Source organism: Herpailurus yagouaroundi, unplaced genomic scaffold, assembly GCF_014898765.1.
Source record: "Herpailurus yagouaroundi ecotype Mexico unplaced genomic scaffold, PumYag 160, whole genome shotgun sequence".
Taxonomy (NCBI): domain Eukaryota; kingdom Metazoa; phylum Chordata; class Mammalia; order Carnivora; family Felidae; genus Herpailurus; species Herpailurus yagouaroundi.
In genome coordinates this window covers 52537341-52563680 of record NW_024412401.1, presented here as the reverse complement: position 1 = coordinate 52563680, position 26340 = coordinate 52537341, and the positions used below count along the sequence as shown (strand labels likewise).

Below are 26340 nucleotides of genomic sequence, written 5' to 3'. Positions count from 1 at the left end.
CAGAGCCCGGAGCCAGCTTCGGATTCTGTGTCTCCCCTCTTCTCTCTGCCCCTCCCCAACTTGGGCTCTGTCTCTCTCAAAAATAAACATCAAAAAAAAAAAAAAAAAAAAAAAAAAGCAGCAGCCACCACACCTTCAGAAGCACGCCAGACACCAACATTTTACCAGGCCTTTAACGACCAACAGCCCAGGACAGAACCAGACTAAAACGCACCGCAGGGGAGAAGAGACTGTACTGATCGGCCTCTCCGGGGTCTTTGAGGTAAGGTGACCATCTTTACTGGGATTTGTGATGCAGGGAACCTAGGGCTGGAGATCAGGACGCCATTTCTACTCCGAGTTTTGAGACCACCTGGCTAAGTGTCTCAGACGGGCCACGTCTCCTTTCGGGGCATATGAGAGTATCTCCAGGGCCCCTTCCAACTCTAAACATTTCATAAAAATCTTACAAAATCTTTGAAAGCCCAGATTGTAGCCTTGAAATCCCAGATCCCACTGAAGAGATCCAAGGACCCCTTGGAGAATGGATGATTCAGGGTCAGGGCCGGAATGAACCTGCAATATCTTAATCGCTCTAGACGGCACAGACGCCATCAAAGGCTACAAGGGGTCTTGTCAAAAGGGAGCAGTCTGGCCAAACAGGAGACACTCTGCTTATCAATAAGGAGAAGAACTACCGTGGATTAAAACACATCAGATACATCTAAACACGTCATACACATATATACGTATATATCATCACAAAAGGAAAAAACCCAAAAAAACCCAAAAATGTACTTGGTCACCATTCAAGGGTATTAAAAAACTAGCTCGTTTGCGTGACCCCTGGTAAGCCCGGGCAAGGAGACAAACAACTATGTGTGTGAACCGTATCCCGAAGTAACCCCACAGCAGATGAGGGTTTCGTCTGACAGCCGTACTGAGCTAAGCCGGGAACGAGGAGTGACAGCATTCGAGAATTACCGTCTGGCAACCCCTAATAAATCAGTGGATCTCAGCACTGGGGATTAGAAACCGCTAAAGTCACAAAAAAGAGAGCAAATCGAGCACTGTGCAGCTACTGACGACAAAGCACGGCACAGCGCACCCAGTGCTCCTGCTAAAAGAAAAAAGTCAAACCCGAATGTGACCAAACTGTCCAGATCCCACTGCCCATTTAGTAGGGGTACCAAAGACAGAGGAACGCATTAAATCACAGCACGGGGTACAGCGTGGGAGACTTGCAAGGACACGTGAGGTTTCTTCCACAAGTAGCGAGCGAGCGAAAGGAAAATACGGAGAGGGAGCCTGCAGACCAGAGGGCACTGAGGGGGCATCAACCGTCCACCTTGTGTGGACAGTATCCGGATCTCAACTCAAACAGACCACAACAGCGGGACTACGAACACTCAACTGGAAATGTGAACACTGACTGGATCGTAATATTCAAAATGACGATCAATTCGGGGAGGAAGAGCGATGTGGTTACAAGGATAAAAAAGAGACACCTTTAAGAGACTCATACTGAAGTATTTATGGACAAAATCAAATGCTATCGGGGGTCTGCTTCAAGATAGTAAGGGTCGGGGCAGGGGGCGGGGTACAGGGTTCGGGAGCGCCATGAGGCGATGGCCGGTAAAGCTGGGTGACACGTACCTTGGGCTCACCGTGCAATGAGCATGTGCTTCTTCATATGCTGACTACCTGCTGTAACAAGTTCTTTAACAAAAGACACAAATAGAATACTGGCACGTGAAGCTTCAGGGGGCAATATCCTATGTAAAGCCCAAACCAAACTACAGAAAATCGTGGGTGCCTGCAGGCTTGGCTAAGTGCCCCAAAAACCCAAGCAGTAAGCTCGGGCTGGAGATGGGAAGTTAGGGGGCGGGGGGGAAGGTAACCTGAATTATTCTGGAAGAAAACTCCGCTTTTACTTCATTTTGGAGAAAACAGGGGAGCAAAGATTGTAAGGTGAGAAAGGGAAAAAACGATAAGAAAGAGAATTAAGGAATGAAGGAAAACAAATGAAGGAGTGAGAGGGAGGCAGCGAAAGGCAAGGAGACCAAGAAAACCGGGACAAGGAGCCCGCACTTGCGGGTGAGGGCCGACCGGGAGCCGCAGCGGCAGCCCTTACCCCAGACGTCGGACTTGATGGAGAACTTGTTGTAGGCCAGGCTTTCTGGCGCTGTCCACTTGATGGGGAACTTGGCCCCGGCGTGGGCTGTGTACGTATCCCCTGTCATTAACCTGCTCAGGCCGAAATCAGCCACCTTCACCAAGTGGTTCTCCCCTACCAGGCAGTTTCGGGCAGCAAGATCTCTGGGGAAAGAGAGAGAGTTCAGCCGTGAGAGTTGTGGCTATTGCGTTCCTGGCTCCGCAAATCCACCGCCACTGAGGGAAGGCGCCCTCCCGACGACCGCGTCCAGTCCCCCGGGAACCTGTGCCCGTGCCTCAGCATCCGCCCGGGCTCCCGCCGCGGGGAGAGGTAGCAGAGGGTGGGCGGGAGCAAGCTCATTACCCTGGGCCTCAGTTACCGCACCCGTAACACTTCGTAGGCTTGTCGTGAGTGGTCGTGACTTAATACGTGAAGCGCTTTAACTCACACCTGCCTATCTGCAATCACCTAAGGGTCTGCTGGGTTAGGACGGCTCTACGGCAGGCACAGGGAACGAAGGCACCAGCCAGTCCTCAACTGGGAGAAACTTCCATCGGAGGGAGTCTCCATGTGGCCTATCCAGACTTGACAGAGGACAAAATAAAATAAAGCCCATGGCACTCCGCCCCCTCCTCCTCCCCAAACTGTGTTTCCCAGTTTCCTGTTTCCTCCTGATGCGTATCCGAACGTATCCTAAAAATTCTCTCCCGTATAATCGGCTTCCTGTCGCCTCCAGATTCTCCCAGGGAGGGGGGAGTCTAATCTCTGGTTCACGGATGTTAACCATGAAATCACAAGGCAAAACGGAACAGGGGGATGCGACGAGGCAGCACCTCTAGGCGATGGCTGAAGGTAAGATCGCCTGATCGGCAGCAATCAGAGAGCAATTAAATACAGAAGACTTGTGCCTAATAGGATTTTGGTAAAGCGTTTTAAGTCTGTGAAATGAAGGGGGGACAGACGTAGCCATGCCAAGCGAACCACAAGTCAAGAAATCTCAATTTGCAGCCTCAGAGGGTTCACCGTTTGAGTGACAGGCGCATCGGAATCAGGCTCTCATGCAGCACAGGAAATCTGTCTTACAAGGAAGCGCCAATGTCTCACACATTCTACTCTCGTCCCTCGCTGTGAAATCTCATGTACGGGTCTCATACTTGAATTAATTGGGGAGGAAAGTTCAGGGCGGTGGCGTGGAGAATATCTTGTATAAAAGTCACCGGCAAAGCCCATCGGGTTCTGTCCTGCTCGGACAGAACCTTCCTTTGCCAGGAAGCCATTTCCACCAGCAAAGAATGCGAACAGTAAGATAATTGCGGCCCGCTTGAAGGTCAAAGCCCTCCAGGCTTTAGAACAGCAAAGGCGCTTAATTCAGGACCGCACTGACGCCGTCCTGACAATCGTGGACGCGTCCCCGGACCGGAGGACGGCAAGCTAAGTGGAGAATGAAATAAAGGGAAGGGGGGGCGGGCGCAGAAAACACGCCGCTCGGAAACAAAAGCCACGCGCCGGCTGTACCCGCGGGGCAGTGTGGGCGCAGCGCCAGCCCCCCTGCGGGGGAGGTCACTCCTGGTGACACTGAGCGCTCTGCCTCCCCAGGGAGCACGGACGCCTCTGAGGGGCTTCGCTGGATATTCCACTTAGTCCAAGATGCTTCCGAGGGAAGTGTTTCTTACCGCGGGGATCCACTGCCCCGTGGGCCCAGACGCGCGCCTGGAGCTGGCAAAGTCAGGAACCCAGCGTCTGCCTCTGTTCCAGCGTCCAACGTGCCGCCAGCGCTGAGGCGGGAGGCTGAGCCCTCACGCCCTGTGGGCTGGAGCTTCGTGGAGGAGGCTGCCCGGGCCCCACGCTCGCTCCGCGGCGCTGCGAGGAGGGCTGCTCCGCCAGGCCCCTACCTGTGGATGAAGTTCTTCTTCTCCAGGTACTCCATGGCTGACGAGATCTGCGTGGCCATGTACAGCAGCACCACAGCATTCACCTCCTGCCGGTTACACTCCCGCAGGTAATCCAGCAGGTTCCCATAGGTCATGAACTCAGTGATTATATAGAACGGGGGCTCCCGGGTGCAGACCCCTGCCAACAAGACAGACATTGAGGGCTTCGGGGGGCCGCTCTGCTCCCGACTACACAAGCACCAGAAAAGGACCCCTGGGGGCGCCTGGGGGGTTCAGTCAGTTAAGCGTCCGATTTCAGCTCAGGTCACGATCTCGTCATTCACGAGTTCGAGCCCCGCGTCGGGCTCTGTGCTGACGGCTCGGGAGCCCGGAGCCTCTGCTTCGGATGCTGTGTGTCTCCTTCTCGCTCTGCCCCTCCCCCGCTCACACTCCGTGCCCCTCTCTCAAAAATAAACATAAAAAAAAAAAAAAAAAATTAAAAAACGGAAAAGAAAATGAAAGAAAAGAGCCCCCGAAACACGTTCTGTGTCTGCCGCAAAGTCTGGGGCCCAACGTCTAATACGGTCCCAAGCGCTCGTGGCTTGTGATGTGTTCCTGTGGGAGGGAGGTGGCCAGGCTTTTTCTTCCTCTCGAGCCTCTGAACTCGAACAGAAGAAGACTCCACCGAGTTCAGAAGCAAAGGTCAGGTGCACACCCCACAGCCCACGTCACCCCCACGTGGCAACGTCTGCCCACGGGAGAACTGCAGCGAAGGGACTCTCGACACCTCTGGTCTCAGAAGCCGGCTGAGATTTGCACCGGACTACTCTGGGGTCTCCACTTAAAGCAACAGCCTATTCCGTCCACGCACACACCATCCCGCATCGGCCTCCTTGCCACCACGGGCTGAGTGTCGCCAGAGGACAGACGTCCACGTCAGACACGTTCACCTCCTCTGTCATAGCGCCCGCATCACCCCAGGGGGCGTAAGAGAGAGGCCGTCTCTTCAGAGCTCACTCACCCAGCAACTGCACGAGGTTGGGGTGCTTGATCTCCTTCATCACTGCGGCTTCTTTCAAGAACTCTTCCACCTCCATGGTGTCCTCCTGAGGGAGAAAAGGGGAGGAAGTTGTCTCAGCAAAGAAAGTGTTCGAGCAGGAAAGTACGGCTTGAATGGTTAGTACCAATTGGAGCCTCGACCGACAATCACCCCGGTTCGCCAGGGCCGACCTGCACGATGCCTGCAGTGGATCGATTACTGCCCCCCGTGGCGTAAAGAATTTTCCCCTTTGATGGGGCGCCGGGGTGGCTCCGTCGGTTGAGCGTCCGACTTCGGCTCGGGTCACGATCTCACGGTTCGTGGGTTCGAGCCCCGCGTCAGGCTTTGTGCTGACGGCTCGGGGCCTGGAGCCTGCTTCGGATTCTGGGTCTCCCTCTCTCTCTGCCCCTCCCCTGCTCACACTCTGTCTCTCAAAAATAAATAAACATTGGAAAAAAAAAAAAAAAGAAGAATTTTCCCCAACAGTAAATATATGTTGGCAACTTGCTTCTGGGGGCCGCTATGCAGAGGATAGTTCTATTTCCCTAAAGAAGAGCTGGTTTCCAAGGAGTCCTAAAACACTTAACATTACAAAAATATATATATATCACCTGAAGAACCAGAAATGTACCCACTTTAATGGAAGAGACCCTGACACAAAACGATACCATCCTAAAGAAGAACACCACCTCAAAACACTCTGTACCGCAGAGGATGCCCGAAATGCAGAGCTATGGGGGTCTCAACGAAGCAACCACCACTATCCACCGGGTCGATTTACGGGTTCTACAATAATCCTCCCCAGCAGCCCCCCTAACGACGGATTCACGAGTATCGTCAGAGATGTCATATTCTAGCAAGTTCACCGTATCTAAATGCCACGCGGAAACAAAGAATATTAGCAAACGCCCAGAGCAAACGTGATGCTATCTCCCCATCTCCTCATGTGCTCTGGGTGGGGGCTCAACTCGAGGGGGCCTTGCCCCTGGCCCCGCACACCACAGTTGGCCCCGTTACATGGGAGGCTTGCTGTGGCCTGCATCAGGCAAACCTCTTCGTGACTTAAAGAACCCACTGTCCTCTGGCTGCCGCGACCGGAAGCCAGCGGGCGGCAAATGGCGTGGCCCGTGTGTGTGCGAGAGCCTGGCCACGAAGGCCAACGAGACAGGCAGGACGCCACCCTCCAAGTTTCAACACGGAGTCCACGTCTGCCCGGAGAGAAAGACTGCGTGGCAGATGGGGAGTGAACGCCTGGAAAACTAGACTCGCCCAAGAGGAAAGCTTCATCGGGCTTATTTTCTTTTTATTTAAAAAAATTTCTTTTTCAACGTTTATTTATTTTTGGGACAGAGAGAGACAGAGCATGAACGGGGGAGGGGCAGAGAGAGAGGGAGACATAGAATCGGAAACAGGCTCCAGGCTCTGAGCCATCAGCCCAGAGCCCGACGTGGGGCTCGAACTCCCGGACCGCGAGATCGTGACCTGGCTGAAGTCGGACGCCTAACCGACTGCGCCACCCAGGCGCCCCCATCGGGCTTATTTTCAAGGTGGAACCTTCCAGGTTGTGCCTGCCCCTTCAGGAGGCAAAGCACTCAAAGGGTCCTGACTGCAGCCTCCCGGTGGCCGTGCCATTCTTGCCCCTGCACGTGGAGATTTCCAGAGGACAGGTCAACCTCTACTCAGCACGTTCCCGCTGCGGCCAATCATGTCTACAAGCGGAGCGTGACCGCTGAGGATACATGTCAGCCCATTATCACTTAGTCTAGGGCTCTCTGAGGCTGAAACTCAGATGCAGTTTGCTGCTCTTTAAAAATCGTGGGCTGCTCTGATGTCAATGAGACATCGTTGGTAGTCTCCGTGTCAAGCCGTACGGGGGGCAAGAACTCATCCCTGCCACCGCTCCGCTGGCTGTTCGATTCTTGGGAGTCCTCTCTGCTCCTCAACACGCTCCGCAGACCATGCCGTTGGCGCGTCTGATCCACCGGGTGACACGCTGCCGTCAAAGGCTGGGAAGCCTGCTGGAATCCGCCGAGACGATGCTGCTCACGTAGGGACCGGGGGCCTCCAGAGCCTCGCTTGGCCAACAGGAGGTTCACGACGCGGCTCTCAAATACAGCTTTCTGGGCAAGTGGAGCTTTCCTTCTTTTCAAGCACCACAATAACCAACTCCGCACAGTGAAACCATTTCACAGAGATCGTGGGCTCTGACAGCTCCTGCCGCTTTTCTAGAAGAACCGCGTTCTAGATCTTGAGAGGCGTGGACATGCGAGAACAACGATACGGCTTTCGGAGCCATCCCTCTCCTCTTTTTGCCTGTCTTTTTGTCTTCCCCCTCATTCCTACACACTCACACACACGTGTGGATGGTATAAATAATTCCTTGTTTTTTTCTTTCAGGGCAATCGGCGTGAATTTGTCTCCCCCTGGTGGAATCTGGCCGGGTTCAACCTACAGCTGCCACTACCAGCAGCACTCTCTTCTAGTAGCTGTGTTAAACGAGAAACTATCCTGTTATGCTCCTTTCCTTTCCTTTAAACACTTTTTTTTTTTTTAACATTTATTCATTTTTGAGAGACAGAGAGAGACAGAGCGCAAGCAGGGGAGGGGCAGAGAGACAGAGGCGGACACAGAATCCGAAGCAGGCTCCAGGCTCTGAGCTGTCAGCACAGAGCCCGACGCGGGGCTCGAACTCACAAACCGCGAGATCATGACCTGAGCCGAAGCCGGATGCTCAACCGACTGAGCCACCCACGTGCCCCTCCGTCATCTTTTCAAAGAGACATCTCCCATGTACGGAGTAAAATTAACACAGATAATTAGGGTGAAAGCACCACTGAGTGAACGCGGAGTTTCGGCCTTGTCCGTTGGAAGTCAGGTGGGTCGGCCGGCTCTCCTCATGGGGACTGACTGGCCTGGCCCAGATGCACACAAAGGCCTGGCCGGTACAGGGGTGGTTAAAAGGATGGCTTCACAGCTACGTGGACCAAGCCCTGCCGCTGTGTGACCACGTACAGAGCTCAGTTATTCACACGCCAGAGAAGAGAGGTCTCTGAACAAGGTCCCGTCTACACACCGGGAAAACAGCAGCATCTGCCTCGTGCGCAGAGTCCCGAGCACCGCGCCCGGACGCGGGCAGCACTCGGCTGGCTGGACCCACGTTTACTGTCACGAACACGGCTGAGAAGCCGGCTAAACACAGCGCTTGTAGGAAAGACGGGCTGGGTCTTTAGTTAAGATCGCTCCGTGTTTTCGTTTTTGTCTTTCTCAGATAGGCACTCTCCGGACCCAACATCTTCTGTTTTTCTGGTTCTCTAACCAGCTTCATTCACCCTTTTTGCTGCCTGGCCTCGCCCCCAAGTGAAGGTATTCTCCGGCATAACGGAGACATCGGCGGCTCAGTGTCCCACGGGTGCCTCCCTGAGACTCAGCAGGGACCAAGTCCCCGGGGGGAGGGGCTAAGAGGTCCGTTTCCCCCTCGCTCCCTGGTTCTCAACCAAGTGTCAGGGGAGCAAGGTTACGACCCCAGGGAAGCAGCATCCCGCACCCGCGAGAGACGGGGCTGCAGAGATGGGGCCGGGCTTCAGAGCCGGACCGAGGAAGGCGGTTCACCCACCAGATCCGCGGAAACAACCGCCCACCGAGCCCCCAGAACTCGGGTCCGCAGGCGTATCCAGGCCACGGCCAGAACAGAACCCGCTGCGAGAGCGTGCAACGGTGGGTTCCAGGTCGCGCGGCCTCTCTCCCTGACGCCCAGCCCCCTCCGAAGTCAGAGAGCCAGCGCGTGCGGCTGTCCAGGGCCATCCTGGAGCCCTGGCTTCTCTGCTCATTTCTGCAGCTCTCTAGTAGAACCAACTGCCTGGGGAAAAACACCACAAACAAAACCCCAACCAAAACAGGCTGGCGGAGCAGGGCAACGGAGGCACCCTCTCAGCACGGCTGGCCGCGTGCAAACTGGCACCGGGACAGTCTCCTCACGGCCAACGGGGAGAACCCCTGGGGCACGGTCTGTAACAGCAAAGTACTGGAAAGGACACAAATGCCCGCTGAAGGCTGCTAGACGCTGGAAGACATCCACGCGAAAGCAAGACCCCCGTACGTATATGGATGTGGAGCGGGTGCTGAGCTACGTGGGGTGGACACTAGGAGGTGCAGGGCAGTGTCCACAGCATGCTGCCCTACGGTTAGAAGGGACACCCACACGTGGACTACTTCCGGAAGGGCACAAAAATCCAGGGGGGAGGATACTGCGTGCATACGCTACCTATTCGAAAAACAGGCAAAGAATTTAAGCCTTAACATTTTTCATCAACGTTATCTTCCACTTTTTTAACGGTAAGTCTGTCAGGAGCTTAGGAGCCAATCCTAATGCCACATTAGATCGAGAGCAGCCTTTCCCCGATTCTAGGACTTCCAGAACGGCTTCATAGGAAAAAAAGGAGGGCTCATAAACAAACTTCTGGAATACAGCTCATTTGAAACGTGGGACTTCCCTGTACTGGACGGTTGTTTCTCTCAGGCACATCCCACCTTTAGCATTGATCACAGGCAGGTAAAGTTAAGCCTAGGACCTGGTGAATGATGTCAAAATTCAAACTAGCAGGTCCGGTCGGTGGCCTTTGCTGTAATTCCAGTTTCCCGCCCACAGGGGTCAGCCTAGCACCCTCCTGTCTCCCGTTTTTTGGTCTCCGGCCCTGAAGGTACAGGACCCAACGTTGCCTGGTGGATCAACACAGAGTCCGGGTTAAAGCAGGGTCTTGCTCTCCCCTGCTGCTTCAAGAGGGTCTGCCTCTGCCCTCTGAGGGGCCGGCGACACAAAACGGGCAGGATGGGACGGACCAGGGGATGGTGGAGGGCAGACTGAGACTCAGGTGCCCGGCTGGGGTCTGGTGCAAAGAGCTGCCAGGGCTTTCCAAGGCGTCCTGAAGAGCGAGGGAGATCTAGCTGCCACCCGAGGGGAAGTGGATGGGGGGAGGGGGTGGGGATGGGAGACGTCTAAGACACATGACTGTGGTTGACGTATTTTGCATGGTGTGCGAGGGGTGAGAACTGGAATGACAATTAAGGAAAGGAGGAGAAGAAAGGAGCCGGGCTTTGGGGCAGGACGTCTGGGCCGGAACCCCGGGTCTGCGGCTCCCCGGCGGGTAACACCAGGCCAGTTGCCTGGCCCGCCCGCACTGCACGTTCCTCAAGCCTGAAATGGCAGTGACAGGCGGGCCCTTCCCTTACAAGGTGCCTGTGAGGATTAAGTGAGATGCTACACACGGAGCGGGGCGCTCAGACTGCAGGCCCATAGTAAGAGCTCAATGAACAGTAACCATAACTGTCATTTGGAACCCACTCAAGGTTCTCAACCTCTCCAGGGGCGATAAATGCCCCAAAGAGTGCTATCAATCTTTACTGGACAAGCGGGAACCCTATTGTAGAGATGTGCCTTATGCGGAGGAGGAGGAAGAAGGGATAATTTACTTAGCACTTGCCCAGTGCTGTATTTCGGGTTGACGTACATCTCTAGAATCTGACGCCTTCCCTTTTCCCTAATTAGCCATCACCTGGGGTGACGACTCCGAGAAATCCACACAACTAGGTTCTGTACCTTTTTACCGGCTGTAGGACTGTAAGTTAATAAGGCTCTTGGGGAAAACCGTTAGAAGTATAAAAAAAAAAAAGTTTAGTAGTGTATCATTAGAGAAATAGACTCCAAAAGGCACCCAACTTCCCCATAAGTCTGATTTGCGGGTACAAGAAAGCCACCACCGCCAGACAAGTCCCTCCGGGAGGCGCCCTGCCCTGACTCCCTGGCGGCGGCTCAGGAACCAATGTCACAGCGTCAGCTGCTGGACTGTGTCCTCCCCACGCTTCGAGTAGTGCAAACTCTCCCTCTTTCTAACGTTTTCAAACAAGCCTTGCTGGGTGGAAACCAGGAATTTTGTGCTTTTGTTCCTCTTTGTTTCACGTGTGCAAATACTGGCGAGCGTGTGGGTGATGCCCGGGCCTTTAACGGTTTCTCAAGCTGGTCAAGGCCCGGAGGCCGGCCTGGTGTTCAGCCCTGTGCCAGATCGGGACACTGAGCACAAGCACACGCCTCTCCCTGGACTTGCCTGGTCTGGGGGTGGGGGGGACGGGGCAGCGGCCGGTGCAGCGCATATCCAATCACCTTATTCCTGCGGATCAGACCCTTCACTGCGCCCCACTGCCGCCAGGAGAATGTCCCCGGCTCCGTAGCCTCCGTGACTTACCTACCGTGGGCTCTATGCCCTCCGCCTCTGTCCAGGCCTCCGTTCCTCCACTCCGGCACCAACCCACCCTGCGCTTTCTCCCCACCACGGGGAGCTCACCAGTCCCCCCGCCACCTCGTGCCTGTGCGGTGTGAGGGCGCCTCGCTCCTGCCTCGGGCCCCGGTCACCCCACGCTGCAGGTTCTGTCATCGCCCGTCTCTCCTCCTAACTGTGCTGTTCTACCTACCTAGGCTGGCCTGAGGTGCAGAACTCTATTCTTAAAACCCTAGGGCTAAGCCCAGGGTCTGGCAAGCAGAAGCGAGGGTCTCGCTAAGTGTTTATTGAGTTTTTAAAAAATCATGTCTGGAAAGTATCCGGGAGTCCTCAAGTGACCCCAAACCATGCTACCTGCCCCGCCCCCCCCCCCCAACACACAAGCGTCAGTCCTGCTCCAAGGGCTGATCTAACGGGGTACGTTCAATATGAGCGCCACGAGCCACCCTTGTTTTCTAGAACTGCAGACTGCGAGTCTTTCTCTGAAGCATCACTTTACACAAGTCAGAAACTGTAATTTCCACTTTGCTGCACCTCTGAGTACAGGCGGCAGGTAAGTAACAGAGTCCCTGAAAGGCAAGCGATCTGGCTGCCCGGGTCTCCAAGCACGTGCCCGACGGGCTCCTGAGAAGCGTGTGCGCGCCGGGGTCCCTTCCTCCAGCCGCGTGGGTGTTTCCCTTCTTCTTGTCCAAGGGCTACAGGAGGGCCTCCCCTCAGCCTCCGCGTGGTTGTCAGGGTAATCGGTTCGCTTACAGCAAGTGCAAATGGCACAGGTCAACGCTAGGGGACGCTCTGGCCGCAGGTAAAAAGCTCAGATCACATCCTGAAGGCCGAGGGCCCCAGATGAAACCCGCTGCTCGGCCTCAAGGTTTCAAAGAACTTCAAACCCCACCCAGAAACTAAGAACACCATGCATTAGAGAGAATGATGGCACGGACCCGAGTAAGAAGCCCTGACGCTCCCTTCATGCCTTCGTCCGCTCCCATTTCCAGCAGTCGGGACTCACACTACACAGAACTGGATGGAACCTACCAGGAACGCCCAACGCGCTTGCCTTTCAGATCTGCCAACAAACATCCACTGGAGAGTCCCAACGCATTTTGGTTAAATCCCCTTCTTTCAACGTTTATTTATTTTTGGGACAGAGAGGGACAGAGCACGAACGGGGGAGGGGCAGAGAGAGAGGGAGACACAGAATCGGAAACAGGCTCCAGGCTCGAGCCATCAGCCCAGAGCCCGACGCGGGGCTCGAACTCACGGACCGCGAGATCGTGACCTGCCTGAAGTCGGACGCTTAACCGACTGCGCCACCCAGGCGCCCCTTAATCCCCTTCTTTCAAAACTCACAGCTTTTCCCCTCCTTCTCCTGCTTCTCAATAGGAAGTGATTCAAAGGCCACACGGACAGAACGGAAACCCACAGCTTTAAAAGATTCTTGCCACGGAATGAAAAAACTTCTCCGAATGACTAATCTTTTTACACCAAAAACCACAGCGTGCCTCAGCACTCACCCTATATGGAGGCACGGAGTCTGGGAGGGGGACTGAACCCATCGGAAGAGGTCGGCCGAGGCCTGCAGAGGCCCTTCCTGGGCTGCCCACCGGCAGCAACGAACCGTGTTCAGCCGCGAGCCGCGGCGGCAGCCCCAGACCTACCTTCAAGGTCTTCACGGCCACCGTCAGGCTGTATTTCTTCCACACGCCCTCGTACACCTCTCCGTACTGGCCGCCTCCCAGCTTGTGCTTCATGGTGATGTCCGTGCGCTCCATCTCCCACTTGTCGTAGTTGGGGGACACGCCGTAGACGGTGGGCTTGTTGCGCTTGGGGGCCGGGTAATGGAGAGTGGTGATGAGCCCGTCCGCCACAGTCGAGTGATGATGAACCAACTCCGCCAAAGTGTTGAAGCGGCTCTCTGAGGAGACGTAGAGCTGAGGGAAACAGAGACAGCACAGCCTTCAGCCCACGGGTGCACACACACCCAGACAACTCTGCTGAGCCTAAGTGAGTGTGCAGAAAATCACTTAGACTGTGCTCCTCGACACCTGCTGTAATTTACTTGCCGAAGCAGAAAGATACAATAAAATGCCTCAGGGCCTTTGCGCCTGCTGCTCCCTCTGCCTGAAATCCTTCGGCCACTTAATCATCATACGCCTGGGTCTCCCTTACCATTCCGAGCCCAGGGTAAATGTCATTGTCACTGTGCCACTGGCCCTAGTCATCACCCAGCACTAGTCATCAAATCACCTTCCTTCCTTCTCTGCATTGTACTTACCGCTGGCTAATCGGTCCCTGTTTATCTGCTGGATTACTTCCTGTCTGTCAACACCTTCTAGAATGTCAGCTTCTTGAGAGCAAAGCCCTAAGTGGTCTGTTTTTATCCTGGATCCCCAGTGTGGAGAACAAGAAATGAGCACATAATAGGCACTAAATAAATGCCTGTTGATTACATTAACGAAGAGCAGAACTTAGTATTTGCAGACTAAGAAAGAAAGGTTTTTTTTTTTACGTTTATTTATTTATTTTTGAGGGACAAAACCTGAGCGGGAGAAGGGCAGAGAGAGAGAGACAGAGAGAGGCAGACACAGAATCCGAAGCAGGGTCCAGGCTCTGAGCTGTCAACACGGAGCCAGATGTGGGGCTCGAACCCATGAACTGTGAGATCATGACCTAGGCCGAAGTTGGACGCTTAACCGACTGAGCCACCCAGGTACCCCAAGAAAGTAATTGTTTAAAATTACGCTTATTACCTGAAACCTAGAATTATTACTTATAGTTATATAATTACCCAGATCTAAACGGTGACCCGAGATGGAAATCACTAAACAAAACAAAAATCTCTTTCTCCTTCTTACTCCCTCGATCTGGGCTAAGGAGCACCGGAGGCCAAGGCTTGCAAGCCCCGGCTGGATGCCACCATGGGTGCCCCTGGTCAGCTCGTGCCAGGAATGGATCGGGGGTGCACAAGGGACACACAGCCTCCTCCGCCGTGGGGCAGGGACGAGAGAGGATTATAGACACGAGTGCACACAACCCGTCCACGTGTGGTTCTCGTCTGAACACACAGGAAAGGAAAGGAAGAGCAGCTGACAGACAGCAAGCAGTGGATGGTGACACTGTCTTTCTTCTTCTCCTTTTCTTGTTCGTTTCAGGGAGGCGGTGAGGGATGCTTCCACATGAAACAATTCCACGTTGTGATCCACACAGGACCTCTGGGCTCCAGGCAGACAAGGGATCAGTGAACCTACCAGCTCACGAAGGGCAGCCAGCGAGGGTGGGAAGGGGGAAAGGACACTAAAAATCACGGCTAGGTGTTTGTAAGATTTGCCCTGACTACGGAGACGGAGGAGGAACGCGGGTTTGAAAGAGCGGTGATGCCTGGGGCAGGAAGACAAAAAGGGAACAGGAGTCACCTATAGCTGCAGTGTCTTGATTACCTAAAAACAGAAGAGGGGGGTGGGGTGGAAACAGAAAAAGGAAGAAAAAGCCTGAAGCACACAGCAGCCCAAGGCCTTGGCTGTCGGTTCTGGGAGGCTCCCCACCACTTTCTGTAAGTTTGTCATAGGAAAGAATTAAAGTATTTTCAAAGAAGAAAATATTAACGAATGCATGAGTCGATGCCATTTGCAACCCTCGAGAGGGTAAATAGGATTCTTTCTCGCTTGGGGAGATGACAGAGTTTTAAAACTCAGGCGAGCCAGTGGCCAACTCTGACTTAGGGGTTTGTAATTTACAATCTTTTGGTTGCAATCCTAGCGAAACAAAATTCTTGAGCAACCCAAGAACTGTCGAGAAAGAGCCTCTAGCTCTGGGGGACTCGTCCCTCTGCAAGACGGTGCCCCTCAATGGCAGGACCTTTCAGGGTGAGGAGAAGGCCCACCAGGAGGCCCCACCGAGAACCTGACTCTGAGTGTGCTCAGGGTACACGAAGGTGTTGGGAGGAGCCAGGGAGCACAGGCACTGCCAGCCTGGGAGCTTGCCCCGAGCCGAACGTCCACACGGTGACATCCTTGGCACACTTGTCAGTGGGCAGGGCCGGGTGGGATGTGGGGACAGCCCCTAATCCCACCCCTCTCTGGAAACCTCTGTCAGTTGTCCAACTACCTCACTGCAGGTGCCAAGCGTCCCGAGCCGTCCTGTTTCAGGGCAGCTGTTTTCGCTACCATGGATTGTAGACAAGAGGGAAGAAGTGCTCCCTGGAATCCAAGCCCCCCCCCCCCCCAGCACTGGCACAGTAAGAGCCTGTCCACCTGCTGGGCTCCCCAGGGTGGGGGGGGGGCGCAGGTCACCTGGGAGCAAGGCTCATTACCTACCTCTCCCCTTCTCCCCGGCAGCTTGCAAGGAGTGCTCTCCAACCTGAGGATCGGATGGAGGATCGAGTTCCCTCAACCACCCAGAATGCTAATGGCTCCCCAAGCCCTCGTTTATGCAGAATTCGTGCTTGGTCCCCTTTGATTCCCTCACAGGCTCTTCCTGCTAGAGATTTCAGAGTTACGGGAGGTTTTGCTGCTCACACCCACTTTATCCTTTTCTGTAATTAAATGTACAGACCCTGTGACTTAGAGTTCATCTGTCAGCATAAAATTTACATACCGACGCTTATTAAATATTAAAACTACTCTCCCTTTCCAGCGCAGTGCACGACCATCTTCTAACAGTCAAGTCTGGAGGCTTCCTTCTGGTTAGTTCTGAGCTCCGCGCATTCTGCTAGTGAGCTGGGTGGTCTGCATCAGGAATTCATGGCCCGATCAAAGAAAGTGAAATTAGCATCATGAACGGCATGTCATTATCCTGCGCACCTGATCACATAAACACTCTGGCTGCTCAGCCGAGACTGGGCCTCTTCCTGACCGCACAGGAACCCCAAAGACAGGACCTGTCAAAGCAGCTCACCAGAAACAGCTTTTCCTCCTGAGAGCCACACGGCCAGGCTTATCAGCGCTTAGTCCTGTGCCCCCTTTAGGGGCCTCAGACCCCGGAGTCCCACCCGGGAGGTACTGGTTACAGGTTACAGGCAGCCTGGCCTGAGAGCTTCCAGAGTCCAGCAGAAAGGCAGGACTTACTAATTAAGCAGGACTTAATAGTGCTCCGAGCCTCCCGGGCAAGGGGAAAGTCAGCCACGTGTTAGCAGGCTTTTCCCCGGAATGCCTGCACCTGCCAAGCCACCGCCAGGGTGGGTAAATCTTAAAAACTCAAGAGGTTGCGCGGTTGGCCCGTCCTGCCACCTCTGCTAAAGCTTAAGCCCAGATTCCATTCCTGTCAACCTGAACCTGTCACTTTGGCAGACCGTGACAATAAGCGTCACCTGGGAACTTCTTTGAAGAAAAGGACAAGGGCTTCAAGGGCTACAAGGAATTGTGGATGCTGACAGTGGCATCCCACAGAAGTAAATGAAGTGCAGACACAAATAGCCAGAACTAAAAATGATCCAGGCAGGGGGCTGGTGGAGAGGAAGGCGCCTTTGACTCCACTGAGCTGGCAGGGAGCTTGGAGAAAGCCCAGAGCACGACACTCTGACCCCGGGGTACAGGGAGGTCTCCAGACTGTCAAGAGTCCTAGGAGCGGCGATGGCTCAGTTTGGCGCGGCCCGTGCAAGAGTCCAGCTCGAAGCTCCCCGAGCCCCGGGGCCGACTGGCCGGCCACAACTGCTGTCGGGGCTTAGGAACATGACAACAGCAGCGGTCCAGAGCCAAGAGGGCGGAGGCGCCAAAGAAATCTTTTGGGGCCTTGGAGAAGAGTCTGCCATATTCAGCCGTTGTGTGAAGATTAGCCGTTTGAAAATAAGAATTAAACTTATGCAACCCCAGCCCGTCCCTCCTACCGACCTTAAATTTTCCCCTCAGAAATCCAAAAAGGATTGCATCAAGGCTCTGCTATGTGAGTTCTTTTTTTTCCAGGGCCGAGCCACACGGTCTCATGCGTGGCTGTGGTGCTGCCCCCACTACCTCTGACGCTGTTCCCCTCATTCCAGGAACATGATCCCACCCCACACAGCCCCTCAAGTGCAGGCCTCACAGAGAGGCGCCTCCGCAGATGGCCGGCCCGATAACCCCGGGGGCTGAGCCGTCTCCAGGTGCTCGGACAGCTGAAGGGAGGGGTCTCTGCCAGGGAGGAAGACGGCAGGAGGCCCAGCACGCTTGGGTGAGGCGCCCAGTGACGGACACCGCCCGGTCGAATGAGTTCCCTGTGCTCCAACCCGGAATGAAAGGAGCCCCTGGCACACCCCTGGCCGGCTTTTCAACTGACGGGTTGGCATCCTCATCGGGCGCCTCTCAAATTCCCTGAATCATGTATCGCACACGCAGGCCTTACTCTCTCCCTCTGAACAGTATTTTGGACCAACCGGAGGCTAATGAGTCGTCAAACTAGATCATGCCTGCCCGAATCTGTTCCTAGGATGCCTGATTAAACAACTCCAGGGAGGAGAAACCGGGGCCCCGCGCAGCACAGACCTCAACTGATTACCGCTGGATAAACAGCACCGATGGGAAGCAAGCTGTCAGCTCCGGGAGATCACCTCCCTCACGGGCGGGGTGCTCTGCTCTTCTAATTCACTACAGAGGAACCCTTGTGGTCTGAAGGCACGGTTTCACAGGGCCCGCCACCCTGGAACGCACCCTTGCAGAATGGAAGGACCCAGCTCCACATCCGGGGTAGGGCGAGGCCCCAAGACACAAGCTGATAGGGCCGGTCTGTGGTCACGCATCAGCAAGCCCCTGTGCTCCTGTACAAACCTCTGCCGTCACAGAAAGCACCAGGTAGCAGCAATAAGGACTTCGGCCAGAAGACGTTGGGATGTGTGCGGAAGACAACAGAGAAGAATGTGAAAAAGAGAAATACACATGCATTCGTTTTGGGTGAGGAGAGCCATAAAAATGCTAAGAGGGTTAGGAGGAGGGCCCAGCCCTACCCCACACTGAAACATATTTTAATTCTGGTATGGGAAGAGAACAGAGAGCAGATCGCAGACCCAAAACGCATAAGCTATAATCTGGTATATTTCAAACATGTAGGAAAAGATAAATTTAGTAAATGGTACAGGGATCCCTCAAAACACAATGCGCATACGTTACACGTTAACGAGAGACCGTCGTGGCCCATCTGGGACAGAGGTTTCCACGAGCCTGCTAAACACAGTGTTGATGAGGCGGAGGGACACAAGCCCTCCTACATTTCTCATACAGGGTGCAGGTCTCACCAGAAGCAAGGGGAGGAAACACATTTGTCCAATTTCTATGGGAGGTAATCTAACAACATCCACATAATGTTTTTTTTTTTAATGTTCATTTATTTTTGAGACACAGACAGATTGTGAGTGGGGTAGAGGCAGAAAGAGAGGGAGACATAGAATCTGAAGCAGGCTCCGGGCTCCGAGCTGTCAGCACAGAGCCCGACGTGGGGCTCGAACTCGTCAACCGCGAGATCATGACCCGAGCCGAAGTCAGACACTCAACCGACTGAGCCACCCAGGCGCCCCAACATCTACACAAGTACTGAATGCACAGAACCTTCAATCAGTTCCAGCAACTTACTTCGCATACACTTACACCCAAAACAAAGTATGTGCGATATGTTCAAACCGCAGGATGTGACCCACTAGGGGGTCTATGAAATAAATTGAGGGGATTCTGGCCAGAACTTTTAAAGAAAATGAAACCGAACTGAATGGAATACAAAATACCAAGAGTGCATCACCTCTAGCGAGGGTAAGCAGGGTTTCAAGAATCTTCTGCTACCAGTGAGGACTGGGTGCTACTGTAAATGTTTTCATACAGTGTGCCAACATTATTTTTTTTTTAAAGGTGTGAAAGCCACCTCGTGTTATTTATAACAGCCAAAGATTGGAAACCACCTAAAACTCAACCCCCAGGGGACTGCTTCAGTAGTGAATGACGGTCCATCCGCACGAGGCAGTCAGTAAGAATGAGGTGGCTCTAAATGCACTGCGGGAAAGCAATCTTCAAAAAATATTACTAGGTGGGAAAAGCAAGATGCAGACCAGTGTGGAGTTTGCATCATTTGTGCTTTTTAAAAAAATATAAACGTAAACCTGTACTGGGGAACTCTGAAAGAAACTGGTCACGGGGGGGGGGGGGGCCCTCTGGGCAGGGGAATGGAATTAGGAGACAGAATTATTTCCCACTCTAATTCATTTTGTTCTTTTTTTTTAAAAACATGTGCACACATTACATGCCATTTAAAAAACACATCCAGCATCTAGACCCAGCCCGATAATCTGCTATCTCCACCCTCGACACTGGCAGAGTGTCTATAGCAGGGTCTATAGCAGGGCCCGAGCCTGGTTCCATCGATCACGTAGGATGTGATTCTGGGCAAGACATGTTCTCCCTCTTAAGTTCCCATCTCCTTAAGGCAAAAATGCCGTAGTCCACAGCAACCTCTGCCCCGAGGACTGAAGTGAAGTCTAAATGAGACTGAAAAATGCAGCGGCCAACAGCAGGACCCCAGAAAATGTTAATCCCCCCCATCCCTTCGTGGACTCTTAAGCAGTGTTCATATAAAGATCACAAAACCACATATATCAACTCTTCTACAAAACTACAAGTGAGGGGGTGCCCAGGTGGCTCAGTCAGTTAGGTGTCCGACTCTTGGTTTCGGCGCAGGTCACACGATCTCACGGTTCGTGGGTTCGAGCCCCGTGTCAGGCTCTGCACTGGCAGCACAGAGCCTGCTGGTGATTGTCTTTCTCCCTCTCTGCCCCTCCCCTACTCATGCTGTCTCTGTCTCTCTCAAAATAGATAAACTTAAAAAAAAAAACAAAAACAAAACACAGGGGCCCTTGGGTGGCTCAGTCGGTTAAGCGTCTGACTTCGGCTCAGGTCATGATCTCACAGTTCACAAGCTTGAGCCCCACATGGGGCTCCGTGCTGAGGGCTCAGAGCCTGGAGCCTGCTTGGGCTTCTGTGTCTCCCTCTCTCTCTGCCCCTCTCCTGCTTGCATAGTCTCTCCCTCAAAAACAAACATTAAAAAACAAACAAAAAACCCAAAAACTACAATCTGGGTTGGGAAATCTCTTGCTATGATGACGCGATCTCATTTTTGTTTAAAAACCGTGTGTGTGGGGGCGCCTGGGTGGCGCAGTCGGTTAAGCGTCCGACTTCAGCCAGGTCACGATCTCGCGGTCCGTGGGTTCGAGCCCCGCGTCGGGCTCTGGGCTGATGGCTCAGAGCCTGGAGCCTGTTTCCGATTCTGTGTCTCCCTCTCTCTCTGCCCCTCCCCCGTTCATGCTGTGTCTCTCTCTGTCCCAAAAAATAAATAAATGTTGAAAAAAAAAAAATTAAAAAAAAAAAAAAAAACCGTGTGTGTGTATGTATGTATCCGCATGTAGACACATACACACGTGATCTTATCTGTAGGAAGAATGTCATGTACTTATTTGGGGGAAGTGCTCTTAAGGGGCCTTTTACCCTAAAAGTACCTATCTATTACTGCAACTTCACCCACTGGAGATGAATTGCTATCACAATAGATTTTTTAAAAAGGAAGAGACTTAATATCTTACAAGAAGTGCGTCCAAGAACCAACAGGTAATTCCCCGTCTTATGAAACAGCTAACAACAAAACCCCAGCAGGACAGGCACAGGGCCACGCCAGGCCCATGGACTTATCACATCACGTGATCAGTCCTCGACAGAAGGTCTTTCACAGGCTACCGGAACGCCGCCTGCGGTCACTTGAAGATGTCGTCTTCGAGCGCCTTCCTGGTTGAGCTTTGCCGCGGTAACTTCTCAACCCCAGTGGCAGGAGCTCTGGGTCCTCCTGGCCAAAGACTAGCTGCCCATCCCCGCGCCCCAGCCCCAGCCGGTCAGCTCCCCCGTCTGGGGTCCCCTACCTTGCCATCAGAAGCAGTGTTGATCCTGTAGTGGTACACTCTCCCTTCGTATCTCAGCGAGATGGACCTCTGGCCAGGGCTGCTCTCGCTCTCCCGCACCAAGAAGCTGCCGTTGATCCCGCTGCTCAGCAGGTACTCGGCGGCGTTGCGGGACACGGGCCCGTGGTACCAGGAATGTTTCTCCAGACTGTTGACCGGCGTGATGTAGTTGCTTGGGACCCACCCTTGGCCATTTTTGGTTTGGGCCTCACACCATTCCCCATTGTGGTTGTAGCCTAAAACCCGGAGCTTTTCACCTTGGAAGAGAATCAAACCAGACGTCAGCTTCCGACGCTGGCTTTGTTCGTTCCCATGTATTCTTATAGGATTACTAAAAAATCTCCAAATTCCTAACTACCTGCTTCGCTGGAACAAATCCGCATAAATATACGCATTTGTGGGTCTGTAGAAGAATACAGAACATGCAGAGAAATACACAGCCTCGGTTTTCGTAAATAACATATATGCTGCGTTACCCAAGTGTTCTGTTCCTAACATAAGGAAGTTTCTTAGGGAAAAGATACTTTTTCTTAGAACAAAATAAGATAAAAATAAAAGGTGTTTTCCGTGTCTGGCCCATGTGTCCCTTTAACTATGAAATAGGGGATGTGCGTTTTCTAAGGACTTATCATATAGGAACTCTTCTCCTTTAGGAAAAGTGGCTCTCTTATAAAGATGCTGGGCTTTTTTGGGGGACCTCCCTGCATTCCAACTTTAAAGCTGCTCTTTCAGGCAGTGAAGGGGTATTCAGTCAAGCCCCAGTTTCCCCTGATTTCTGTCTCTTGCAACCCCCCGTTTGGTCTGTGGCCCTTTTACCTTTAGTGATGCTTAGGGTGTTATCCCCACTGGCCACAAAATCATACAGTGCAACAAAAAGGTTGGGGTCATTTTCACTGGGACCAGCAAGAAGGTTTTCCTTGGAGTTCCAACGAGCTGCTTCGCTCAGACCTTGGGGCTCAAAGTCAGACGCTACTGGCCTCTGAAGGGCTTCTGGAAGAGAAAAGAAGAAAGGAACAGGAAGAGGTGGGGAAAAAAATTAGTTTCATTCTCAGGAGCAAAAATAGTCTGCTTCCATCATTATACTTTTCTAATTTATTTTGTAACATCGACACGCATTTTGTATTAAGAAGAAAGGCCGTAGAATAAAAACGGACCCTTCCTTCCCCAAACCCTGTGAAAAGCATCAAGCATTTTCCTTCCAAGGTGGCAATTACTGTTCCTAAATAGCTTCAGCTTTTTAAGCTCATTCATTCAAAATGAACTCAGTTAAAAACGGAAATACTCCAGGGTGCCTGGGGGGCTCGGCTGCTTAAGCATCTGACTTGCTCTTGGCTCAGGTCATGATCTCCCGGTTCGTGGGTTCGGGCCCCACATCGAGCTCTGTGCTGACAGTGCAGAGCCTGCTTGGGACTCTCTCTCTCTCTGCCCCTCTACCCTGCATCTCTCTCATTCTCAAAATAAATAAAACTTAAAAAAAAAAAAAAAAAGAATACTTAAAAAAAAGAAAAAAAAAAAAACAGAGGACGCCTGGGAGTGGGGGGGGCAGTGGGGAGCTCAGCTGGTTAAACGTCTGACTTTGGCTCCGATCACGATCTCATGGTTCGTGGGTTTGAGCCCCGCATCAGGCTCTGTGCTGACAGCTCGGAGCCTGCTTCAGATTCTGTGTCTCCCTTTCTCTCTGCTCCTCCCCCACTCAAGCTCTCTCTTGCTCTCGCTCTCAAAAATAAACATAAAAAAAATTTTTTTTTATAGCTCGTTGTAATGAACTGCTACAACATGAAAAACAAGGGTCTTTCGATGCTAGCTTTTTGTACTCCTGACTGAAGTAAACCTTTAGGAATTGTATTTGCTAAAAGAGTAAATCCCAAATTCTGTCATTACTGTTTGGTCATCTCATTTTATGAATCATGAGGGCAAAGATCATTTCAAGGAAGAGGGTCTTGTAACACTGCCATTTCCTAGAAGCCTTAGTGATAGGCTGGGCCCCCATTCTCTTGAGTGTTCACACGGGCTCTAAAGGCACACCTAGCACAATCGTGATGGGGGACTGATCAATTAACCAAAAAAAGCTAGTCAAAAGCAGAAAATTATCTTTTTCAAAGATGTGGGATCTCCCACCCCCACCTGAATGCATGTTGGTTTGCTGGCCTTGACTCCGCGGGGACAAGGCCTGTCCTTTCGAGGGTGGGCACGTGTGAAGCATATTCCCAGCTTCAGCTTGCTGCAGGCTGGGGGAAGAATGGGAGCCATATGCCACCTATTGGCTTACGACTGGCTCGCTCTCACCCGGTCGGGTAGCAACGTTTAAAACCACCCGTCCTTACTGACTACGTCTGAGGCGTCCATCTGAAGTTCACAGGTACAATTCTCTTCTTACAACTGCATTTCACTGGTTTCATATTGAACGAGTAATGAAAACAACAAGCGTATCTGAAATAAAGAGATGTGGAAAGAAACACAAGGGGCTCTCGGTGTGGCCAAGAGCAGTAAGCGGCAGCGGAGTGGCGGGGTTGGCTGCCCTATCCCGTGGGTCCCGGGCACTGGGGAGGCAGGTGTTACAGGAAGCAAGAGCATGACGGTCAACCCAACAAGTCGGTCACGTGGAAGCGAGTCCAAAGAGCTTCCATTGTGGTTATATTAAGTAACACCATTAGCCTCAGGATTCTTAACGTGAAAGAACTCTTACATATCAACAGAACAAGATAAATCCTCCACCGGGGGAGGGGGGGGAGGGAGGAGGAGGAGGGAGGATGGACCAAAGCATGAATAAGCAATTCACAGGAAATTTAAATTACCATTAAACTTGGGAAACACGTTAAGCCTGGCTAATAATCAAAGAAAAGCAAAGTCTTCGTCAAATGGGCAGACCCATTTTCTTGAGGCTAAGTCAGTGTAAGTCTTGAAATGGAACTCTCATGCAAAGCTAGCGGCTGCTGTAGAAAGTGCTACACACGTTAGGAGGGCAACTGGAAATACAAATTGAATCTCTAAATAATTCCATAACCTTTGATCAACCTCCAGCAATTATCCCTAGACCCACATGATTATTTCTAGATACTGATTGTTTTTAACATTTTTCAAGTGTTTCTGTTTGAGAAAGAGCGAGAAAGCGAGCGTGTGCACGAACCTGAGCCGAAGTCAAGTCGGAAGCCTAACCGACTGAACCACTCAGGCGCCCCTCTATATACTAACTTTGAAATAACAGCACAGAAAAAGAGAAGTACAAGGTATCTATCAATAAAAGATAAGTTAGTTTGTGGTCCATCCGTAATACAGAATACATTCAGAACATCATTCAAGGTATCTCTGCAAAAAAACTACTACTGGCTTGGGAACATACTCATAATAATGCATTAAGTGCTCATACTACAACCTGTCATTTGCAGCGTGATCCCAATTTTGTAAAAACTGAACGAAGTACAGAAGGGACGGCACCAAACTGTGAACAGTAGTTGACAAGGGGGGGGGGGGTAGGATTACAAACATCTAACATTTGCTCTATTCTTTTCTGTATTTTGGCTCATTTCTCACAATGGATGTGGGTTGTTTTTGCAATTCAGAAAACAGTGACAAAAATAGAGACACTGCCATCGTAAGTAGAAGCCAGCTGACACTTCCACAATTGACCATCTAACCTGAAAAAGAACCCTGGGGGAGGAGGAATCTCCTCGTGCTGTCCTGAAAAAACATTTGTGCACCTCCCTCTGGAGTCCCAACCTCGTGGCCATGAGCACACAACTCTGGCAGACCAGGCCCACACAGGAAATTAAACCAAAGTCGTGAATACAGAAATGCTTTTCTTCTCAAATGCCATTTGACCTCTTCTATCAAACATTCTGCAGCATCTGGATTTGATCAAAGTTACATAATCAGGGGGAAGTGGCCTGGAAAACACCTGGAAGAGGCAGAAGGCCGATACTCGCCCAGGGTTGCCTGTGGATTTCAAGTCAGGGTTCAAGAGGGACTGTCCCCGACAGGGAGACCGATGCTGGGAATTTCTCGCGAGGGGATGAGCCCTTTGTCAGGAAGGAAAGGGCCTCCCACCGCTTTTTGATTCAACAGGACGTCAGGAAATCCAAGGCAGTCTCTCCGTCTTCCTCTCCAGTTCTTGCTCCATTCCACAAATTTATGGCCGAAGCCCAAAGGGAAGTAATGCCCACGCATGCCTCTGGATGGAGACACTGAAGTGTAGCCACAGTCCGACACCAAAACCTTCCAGTCAATTCCCCATCCAGGCTGATGTCAAAATTGACTCACGGTGCATAAATGCCAAGTTCCTTGCTTCATCTCATAGTGAACTGTGCTCGTCAACCTTAAAAATGATCACGGCTCACAAGGCCAACGCTGCAGAATGTACTTAAACCTTCCTGGCTTAACGCGGGGACTTTCTGCCAGGCCCACTGTCAGGAAGTCGGACCCTTAAAGAAGCCCCGAAGCTTCATTCAAGAAAGATGTCCAAAATAGCTCCCCTTTTCTGTTCTTCCAATGGATCTTTTGGTTATTGTTAAGTCTCGGGAAAGAAATTTCAGCGTCTGTTGGGGCGCCTGGGTGGCTCGGTCGGCTAAGCATCCAACTTCGGCTCCAGTCACATGATCTCATGGTTCGTGAGTTTGAACCCCACATAGGCTCTATGCTGACAGCTCAGAGCCTGGAGCCTGCTTCGGATTCTGTGTGCCCCCCGCCCCCCCGCCCCAACTCTCTGCCCCTCCCCTGCGCCCATGCTCGGGCCCATGCCTGCTTAACTTATTTCTAAGTAAATATTCTAAGTATTCTAAGAAAATGGCTTGGGTCTTTAAAGTACAAGTTAAAGATCTTCTTATACAAAAATAATCCTTTCTTAAAGTTGTGAGTCAGTGATCAAAAATGTTTACGGAAGATTCTCAGATAAGGCGTATCTGGTCTAGACGGCCAGGGGCTGCCCCTGCACCCACCAAGGGCAAACAGGAAGAGAAGTAAAATGTTGGTGACCTTCAGGGGCCGTGAGGCTACTTCACAGACCCGAGGGGAGGGATTTCACCTCCAGGGAAAACATCCCTGGGAAGCTTCCCACCTTCCTGTAGGTGCTGGTGCCCAAGGCCTCGGTTTGCTCTGTGAGTACAGAGCGGAGTGGGCTCTCCTTCAGTGGGGAGGGGAGGGGA

The 26340-nt window shown here is 52.4% G+C and overlaps 1 protein-coding gene and 1 long non-coding RNA gene across 2 annotated transcripts in view; one reads left to right on the top strand and one right to left on the bottom strand.

Annotated features, from left to right (window-relative positions):
• Positions 1 to 26340, bottom strand: part of ABL1 (ABL proto-oncogene 1, non-receptor tyrosine kinase) — a 148947-nt gene that overhangs the window by 8559 nt on the left and 114048 nt on the right. Inside the window, exons 2-7 of the mRNA XM_040482655.1 lie at positions 22019 to 22192; positions 21164 to 21459; positions 12969 to 13241; positions 5027 to 5111; positions 4027 to 4204; positions 2114 to 2298 (exon numbers count right to left, since the gene is read on the bottom strand). Of these exons, the coding sequence (XP_040338589.1) occupies positions 2114 to 2298; positions 4027 to 4204; positions 5027 to 5111; positions 12969 to 13241; positions 21164 to 21459; positions 22019 to 22192 (1191 nt within the window). The remainder of the gene's footprint in view (positions 1 to 2113; positions 2299 to 4026; positions 4205 to 5026; positions 5112 to 12968; positions 13242 to 21163; positions 21460 to 22018; positions 22193 to 26340) is intronic.
• Positions 10546 to 15529, top strand: LOC121035117 (uncharacterized). The gene is made up of 3 exons (XR_005792755.1): positions 10546 to 10658; positions 11773 to 11866; positions 15425 to 15529. It is a non-coding gene; the product is annotated as an uncharacterized LOC121035117 (long non-coding RNA).